General features: G+C 47.9%; 1 protein-coding gene across 3 annotated transcripts; it reads left to right on the forward strand.

Annotated features, from left to right (window-relative positions):
- LOC8084125 (indole-3-acetaldehyde oxidase) lies at positions 249 to 6935 on the forward strand. Of its 3 annotated transcripts, none has more exons than XR_002449426.1 (10): positions 249 to 550; positions 1665 to 3323; positions 3547 to 3809; positions 3921 to 4130; positions 4219 to 4437; positions 4561 to 5540; positions 5716 to 5811; positions 5929 to 6027; positions 6113 to 6302; positions 6427 to 6935. XR_002449426.1 is itself a non-coding variant. In XM_021451842.1 (10 exons), the coding sequence occupies exons 1-10, from the start codon at positions 409 to 411 to the stop codon at positions 6663 to 6665; spliced, it is 4083 nt and encodes a 1360-aa protein (XP_021307517.1). In that variant the 5' UTR covers positions 264 to 408; the 3' UTR covers positions 6666 to 6935. The 3 variants fall into 3 exon arrangements, 2 of the variants coding, with proteins under 2 accessions (XP_021307519.1, XP_021307517.1); XM_021451842.1 differs by having other exon boundaries at positions 264 to 550; positions 4561 to 5526; XM_021451844.1 differs by lacking the exon at positions 4561 to 5540 and having other exon boundaries at positions 261 to 550.

Below are 8664 nucleotides of genomic sequence, written 5' to 3' on the forward strand. Positions count from 1 at the left end.
TGGCACTGGTTAACTCGTACCCACGACTACCACAGCTACCAGAATAGAGTTCTGTACATGTGCGTGCATGACCGGTGGATACGGTATCCATCACACGTACTGATATATACTAGTGTCCTAGACCTGCACAGTGCGTAGCCAGAGACGACTTAGAGGCCCCTCCAGGCTCGCGCCGATCGCTTTCCACCGCCCGGCGTCAGCGCGTGCATCACCCACACGACCCCGGCGAGCGCTGGATCACCCGCCGCTCCGTGTATAATAGCAGACGATAGGCGGGCTCGTGCCGGCTGTGACTGTGAGTGCCTCCTCCGGCTCTCTCGGTGCAGTCGTCGTCCGGGAGTGGGGCGCGAGGTGGCCGGAGTGGAGCTAGGCAACTCGAGCTAGTCGTCAAGAAGAAGGCTGCTGGAGATGGGGAAGGCGGCGGCGGCGGTGGTGCTGGCCGTGAACGGCAAGCGGTACGAGGCCGCCGGCGCGGACCCGTCGACGACGCTGCTGGAGTTCCTGCGCACACAGACGCCCGTCAGGGGCCCCAAGCTCGGCTGCGGCGAAGGTACGTGCCCGCCGTCACCATGCGCATGCATCCTTGTATATGGGTTAATTCGCAGCTGAGCTCCTAGCTTGGTTGCTAGAGAATCTTCATCTGAACATCACGACAACACGCACGATCGAACGGTAGCACGTAGCTACTTGAAAGCGATTTCCTAACCGAGTTTTTGGTGGTGGTGAAGGTATACTAAGCATGTCCATACATGAGAGTTCATTTCCTAGCCTCTGTGTGTCTTCGTAGTAGTAGAGAATAGGTGGAGAGGGAATTCTCGCACACGTACGTGTAGGCTTCACCGTATTTTTCACCAGCACCAGATTTAGCTTCCTGGTTCTTCTCATGCATGGGTCCCTTGCGTCCCTGTTCTTCCTGGCTTGGCTGCCTTCGATTTTCTCGTTTTCATCCCCAGTTTTCTTGGGACGTCAGAGCCGTCTCACGGCGGACGTGCCAAGAAGCTGAGAGCCATAGAAAGCCACGGGACATCCCAGTGCAAATTCATACAATTCTCTCTCTGATAGGATAAAATTCAGTAACAGCAACAACAACAACGAGATCACAGTGTTCGCCAGAAAAGACCGAGAATCCAAGACGACCAAGAACTGAAGAGCTTCCCAGTCCCAGGCATCTAGCTTGCTATCTTTGCCAAAACACCCAAGAACAGACAAAGAAACTAAACATACAGTCACAGACCACACTCTGTTTTCGGCAGGCAACTGCTAATCCAATCCCTGCTCTTCAGGTCTTCGTCATATATATCATCAGAATTCAGCACACACCAGAAAAAGCAGGAAAAGTTGCTACGAACCACTTTCTAGGCTGTAGGATAGGGCCAAACCTTTTTTTCTTGCCCCTTCGTTTTCTGTAGATCAAGTACAGTACGCAAGATCTTGAAATGTCAGGCTCAATTGTTTATTGCGACGCTCCACCACAAATTGGCACCTTTACACCCTGCATCAGGAACAGTAGCTGCAGGGTGTGCGCTTTGCACAAAACAGTTGTGCCAACCTTAATCAACTTGCATTCTTTTATGTCGAACTAATGATGCACAAATTTTCTGCGTGCTTAGGGGAAAAGGGAAACTAACCTCTTTGCCGTTTTTGCAATTTTACCGTTGTGACAGGTGGCTGTGGTGCATGTGTTGTCCTCGTCTCCAAGTACGACCCGTTCACCGACGAGGTGACCGAGTTCTCAGCGAGCTCCTGCCTGACGCTGCTCCATAGCGTGGACCGCTGCTCGGTGACCACCAGTGAGGGCATTGGCAACACCAAGGATGGTTACCACCCTGTGCAGCAGCGCCTCTCCGGCTTCCATGCCTCCCAGTGCGGCTTCTGCACGCCTGGCATGTGCATGTCCATCTTCTCTGCGCTTGTCAAAGCCGATAAGGCAGCTGATCGACCAGCCCCGCCTGACGGCTTCTCCAAGCTCACTTCCTCGGAGGCGGAGAAGGCTGTCTCCGGCAACCTGTGCCGGTGCACTGGGTACAGGCCCATCGTCGACGCTTGCAAGAGCTTCGCAGCCGATGTTGATCTTGAGGACCTGGGCCTCAACTGCTTCTGGAAGAAGGGTGATGAGCCTGCAGATGTCAGCAAACTGCCAGGTTACAACAGTGGTGCCGTCTGCACTTTCCCTGAGTTTCTCAAATCTGAGATAAAGTCCTCGATTGAGCAGGTTAACAGTGCTGCAGTTCCTGTTTCTGACGATGGCTGGTACCGTCCTAAGAGCATTGACGAGCTTCACAGACTGTTTCAATCTGACTCATTCGATGAAAATTCTGTGAAGATAGTAGCTTCAAACACTGGGTCTGGGGTGTATAAGGATCAAGACCTTTATGACAAGTACATTGACATCAAAGAGATCCCAGAGCTTTCAGTCATCAACAGAAGCAGCAAGGGGGTTGAGCTTGGATCAGTTGTCTCCATCTCTAAAGCAATTGAGGTGCTATCAGATGGAAATGTGGTTTTCAAAAAGATTGCAGATCACCTGACCAAAGTGGCCTCTCCATTTGTTCGGAACACAGCAACCATAGGTGGAAACATCATTATGGCGCAACGATTGCAATTTCCATCCGACATTGTGACTGTACTACTAGCTGCAAGTACAACAGTCACTATCCAGGTGGCTTCCAAAACGCATTGCCTCGCCTTGGAGGAATTCTTGCAGCAGCCTCCATGTGATTCTAGGACCCTGCTGCTGAGCATATTTATCCCCGATTGGAGTTCAGATGGCATCACCTTTGAGACCTTCCGAGCAGCACCTCGTCCACTTGGCAATGCTGTCTCATATGTCAATTCAGCTTTCTTGGCAAGGACTTCAGTGGATGCAGGATCAAGGGACCATCTCATTGAGGATATATGTCTGGCGTTCGGTGCGTATGGAGCTGATCATGCTATTAGAGCTAGGAAGGTTGAGGATTACCTGAAGGGCAAAACAGTGAGCTCGTCTGTTATACTTGAAGCTGTTCGGTTGCTTAAAGGGACTGTTAAACCATCAGAAGGAACAACACATCCTGAGTATAGAATCAGCTTGGCTGTCAGTTTCTTGTTTACCTTCCTATCTTCCCTTGGCAACAGCTTGAATGAATCAGAAAAGGTTAATGGTCCCAATGGGTTATATAGTAATGGAGCCACAAATGGTGCCATCCAGCACTCATTGGAGAAGCATCTTAAGTTTGACAGCAATGATTTGCCAATACGATCGAGACAAGAAATGTTTTTGACTGATGAGTACAAGCCAGTTGGCAAGCCAATTAAGAAAGCAGGGGCAGAGATCCAAGCTTCAGGTATACAATCTTATTTCCAATACACAAATAAACATGTTCATAAGATCATCATAACTTTTTTCTTCAGCATACTCCACAAAGAAACCAAATAATGGTCCTGTACATTTCTGCCACACTAATTTTAGTCATCGCTGAACTGTCCAATAAGCATCACCCCAAAACATTTTTAGTGCCTGCAGTTTCTTCGCAAGACCCCTTAACCATATTCCTTTTACTGACACAGGGGAAGCTGTGTACGTTGATGATATCCCTGCTCCCAAAGATTGCCTCTATGGAGCATTTATCTATAGCACCCACCCTCATGCCCATGTAAAGGCTATCAACTTTAAATCATCTTTGGCTTCACAGAAGGTCATTACCGTTATCACCGCAAAGGATATTCCAAGCGGTGGACAAAATATTGGTTCAAGCTTCCCAGGGATGGGAGAAGAAGCACTTTTTGCAGATCCAGTTGCTGAATTTGCTGGTCAAAATATTGGTGTCGTGGTAATGTTTCCTTACTGCATCATGTTGATTTTTCCTTGCTGGTCACAAAATCATTTATATGTTTATGTCTATCCAACCTTACTGCATCATGTTGATTTTACAATCAATCAGATTGCTGAAACACAGAAGTATGCCTACATGGCAGCAAAGCAAGCCGTTATTGAGTATAGCACAGAAAATCTGCAGCCACCAATTCTGACAATAGAAGATGCAATCCAACGAAACAGCTACTTCCAAACCCCCCCATTTTTAGCTCCTACGCCAGTTGGTGATTACAACCAAGGGATGTCTGAAGCTGATCACAAGATTCTATCAGCGGAGGTACATACTTTGTAATGTTTAAAGAGGATGTATACTTGACTTTCCCACAAAGGCAAACAACTCATGCTTGGCATTTTTGTTTCTGCAGGTAAAACTGGAATCCCAATATTATTTCTACATGGAGACACAAGTGGCGCTAGCTATTCCTGATGAAGATAACTGCATAACCATCTATTGTTCAACACAAATTCCTGAGGTCACGCAAAATGTGGTTGCAAAGTGCCTTGGCATTCCATTTCACAATGTCCGCCTCATCACCAGAAGAGTTGGAGGAGGCTTTGGTGGAAAGGCAATGAAAGCAATACATGTAAGTCCTAAATAACTAGAGCTTATTCTGAACTTTTCTATTTTCAGTTACCAATGTACATCAAACTAATATTCACAATGTTGAGAAAAAATGTGTTACAGATGACTGAATTTCCTCTGTCAGGTTGCATGTGCATGTGCGGTTGCCGCATTCAAGCTACAGCGTCCAGTTCGGATGTACCTTGATCGCAAGACAGACATGATAATGGCAGGCGGTCGACATCCTATGAAGGTGAAGTACTCTGTTGGGTTCAAGTCAGATGGCAAGATCACAGCCTTGCACATTGATCTTGGGATCAATGCTGGAATATCGCCTGATGTGAGCCCAATGATGCCACTTGCTATCATAGGTTCTCTCAAAAAGTACAACTGGGGCAATCTTGCATTTGACACCAAGGTCTGCAAAACAAATGTCTCATCAAAATCAGCAATGAGGGGGCCTGGAGATGTGCAGGGCTCTTTCATCGCTGAAGCCATCATTGAGCATGTTGCCTCGGCACTTTCAGTTGACACTAACACCATAAGGAGGAAGAACCTTCATGACTTCGAGAGCCTTGTGGTGTTCTACGGAGATACCGCAGGTGAAGCTTCTACCTACAGCCTAGTTACCATGTTTGATAAGCTGGCCTCCTCTCCAGAATACCAGCGCCGAGCTGAAATGGTGGAGCACTTCAATAGAAGCAACAAGTGGAAGAAGCGTGGCATTTCTTGTGTGCCAATTACATATGAGGTTAGGCTTCGGCCAACTCCAGGCAAGGTGTCTATCATGAATGATGGTTCCATTGCTGTTGAGGTCGGAGGGGTTGAGATAGGCCAAGGGTTGTGGACAAAAGTGCAGCAGATGACAGCATTTGGATTGGGAGAGCTGTGTCCTGACGGTGGTGAAAGCCTACTAGACAAGGTTCGCGTCATTCAGGCCGATACATTGAGCATGATCCAGGGAGGGTTCACCGGTGGGAGCACCACTTCTGAAACTAGCTGTGAAGCGGTTCGACAGTCATGTGTTGCACTAGTCGAGAGACTAAAGCCAATCAAGGAGAATCTGGAGGCTAAGGCTGGCACAGTGGAATGGAGTGCCTTGATTGCTCAGGCGAGGATAAGCTTGTAAATTCTAATTTTCTCACAACCATGCCAACAAAACAAAAATTTTAAATTCTTGTCTCCTTCCTTTGAGACATTAACAAACGACAAGCAATAGCAGTAGCAATTTAGTGATTCTGAGGAACACAATATTTTTCAGTATTTCAATTGGTCATGTCATTTTGTCACTCATTTGCAGGCAAGTATGGCGAGTGTGAACTTATCAGCACATGCATACTGGACCCCTGATCCAACTTTCACAAGCTATTTGAACTACGGAGCTGGCATTAGTGAGGTACCCCTTATCCAAATTGCATGAAAAGCACAACAAGCGCAGTTAGCAAGCCAAATTGTTGGAGGCTGCAGCTTCAGTCCTGCGAATGCTGACACATGATTGGAAATTTCATCACAGGTGGAAATTGATGTCCTGACAGGAGCCACAACAATTCTAAGGAGTGACCTTGTCTACGATTGCGGGCAAAGCTTGAACCCTGCTGTCGATTTGGGCCAGGTCAGCCCCAAAATAAAAAGTGCACCTGCTGATCACTTCAAAAGAAATATGCTGCTCCTCTAAACATTATCCATCATTAACACAGGTGGAAGGTGCATTCATCCAAGGAGTAGGCTTCTTCACAAACGAGGACTACGCAACCAACTCTGACGGGTTGGTTATCCACGATGGTACATGGACATACAAGATCCCCACGGTCGACACCATCCCAAAGCAGTTCAATGTTGAGCTGATCAACAGCGCCCATGACCAGAAGCGTGTCCTCTCTTCCAAAGGTGATCCCTTTCTCATAATTCAATCCCTCACACATTACCACAGATTGTGTTAGCTGCAATTTGAACTCACCGACAATTGCTGCCTGCAACTGTGACATAATGTGCTTCGGATCTTTGTTTGCAGCATCGGGCGAGCCTCCGCTTCTTCTAGCTTCCTCAGTTCACTGTGCAATGAGGGAGGCCATCAGGGCCGCCAGGAAGGAATTCTCGGTTTGCACTGGTCCAGCAAACTCCACCATCACGTTCCAGATGGACGTGCCGGCGACGATGCCTATCATCAAGGAGCTCTGCGGCCTGGATGTCGTCGAGAGGTACCTGGAGAGCATGTCCGCTGCCAGCCCAACAGCCACTGCTCAAGCATAGATCCAGCAGGCACACTGCCTATGATGAGAGGGCTTAATCAGTCTATGTAAAATTCTAAAGAACAGCATGACATGCCGAGCTTGTCTGTGTTAGCTCTGATGTACAGAAGAAGAGGTAGCAATGAAGAGCTGTGGTCTTTGCGAATCAGGAGTCGTGAACAATAGAGGAAAAAAAATAAAATAAATAAGTGTCGGACAGGCGAATGTGTGGATGAAATCATGTGGTTTCGACTAGATTTTGAAGAAATCTTGCAATGGATCTTTGTTTGTACTCCTAGGTGCATACCTGCCTTCTGGGCACATGAGGGATAGGATTGTACCAGCCAGCTAGGTTTGGCCTTGCTGCCTCGTTGCGACCTTCACTGGTAGCTACTCCCTGTGTGCCTATTTGAAGTAGCAGAGCGGCGGAAAAGCTGAGATCAGACTGCTTGATTTCACGGGATGTGTAGTTGTGTGTTCCTGCCCATGACGGACGAATGCTGATGCTGTGAGGGGGTTGCCGGCTTGCTGCTGCCATTGGGTTGGGCCCTGTGATTGGTCTAATAGTTCATTGCTAGGGACATCCATGACGGACAAATGCTGATGCTGTGAGGGGGTTGCCGGCTTGCTGCTGCCATTGGGTTGGGCCCTGTGATTGGTCTAATAGTTCATTGCTAGGGACATCCATGACGGACGAATGCTGATGCTGTGAGGGGGTTGCCGGCTTGCTGCTGCCATTGGGTTGGGCCCTGTGATTGGTCTAATAGTTCATTGCTAGGGACATATGCACCTATTAGCTGGGAATCCAAACATATACATGCTAATATTTACCTGGAAATTGTCTAATCTTTTTTCTCTCCTTTTCTGTTTCATAAGATGTTGTAAGACCCCGGGTCCTCTTTTGTTCTAATAAATTCTAGTAGGGGGCAACCCCTCCTGTTCTCCTAAAGAAAAAGTTAGTTGGCTAATTTTTCGCTCTGGCTAATAACTTGTCAGACGATCCAAACAAAAGCTCAACCTATATTCCATTAATGACATTATGGTCAGAGGTTGATGTTCAGTGTTATAATTCTTTAGATTCCAAATTCTCAGCATTTAGATAAGACTAGGAAGGAAGGGACACTCGCCCCGCCAGTTACAACAGCTACAACATATAGGTTTTCTACTAGAAATTACTAAGCAAAGACATATCACCTAGTAATTGTAAGACATAATCTGCTGATCCAATTGCAATTGTTTTGCTTTCCTGGTACAGTCAAGAACTGTAGATGATCAGCAATCAGCTGATCGGTTCTGGTACTTTTAGAGTATGGCAATAGGCCACTACTGTAGCCATTAGTTGGTAGAAGGTACATCAGCAATAGTGTTGTACTAGGAGTAGGTAGGACTATACCAGCCATGATCTATGTACCTGTATAGAGGTACTAGATATGTGTATAAATATGTATGCAATACATCAAGCAAAGGCAGCTCATTTTGCCACCAACATTCAGAGTTCAAAGTTTCAGCCTGTTAACAATAGGCGCCCTAATGGGCTGTAATGGGCCGGTGCGGTTAAGCACCTTAGGGATTAAGATAGATTGATAAGGCAAGGATCACCATTGGTTGGGTGTTTCTATAAACCCTTAGGGATCCTTGCCTATATAATGTACCCCTGTACCTCTTAATCAATAATCCCGAGGCTAATTGCTCTCATGGTATCACACCTAGGTTAGGTCAGCTTCCGCTACATCATGCGCGCTGGCCTCTAGCCGCGCCGGCCTCTCACCGCGCAGCGCTTCTTCCCCATCCCGCGCGCCCGCCCTACTGTGTCGCGCCCGCCTGCCATGTCGCCCACCACTCCTAACGACGGGCAGGACAACCACGACTCCTCTATTTCCGTTCAAGATGACGAGGTCGCCCAACGGATCGCCAAGGAGCAGGCCAACACTGCCGCCGCCGCCGCACAGAAAGTGGAGCGCGACCGCGCAGCTGCTTGCGACGACGCCCTGGCCCGTGCACTCGAGGCCGAGCAGGAGGCC

This window comes from Sorghum bicolor, chromosome 1 (genome assembly GCF_000003195.3).
Source record: "Sorghum bicolor cultivar BTx623 chromosome 1, Sorghum_bicolor_NCBIv3, whole genome shotgun sequence".
NCBI lineage: Eukaryota > Viridiplantae > Streptophyta > Magnoliopsida > Poales > Poaceae > Sorghum > Sorghum bicolor.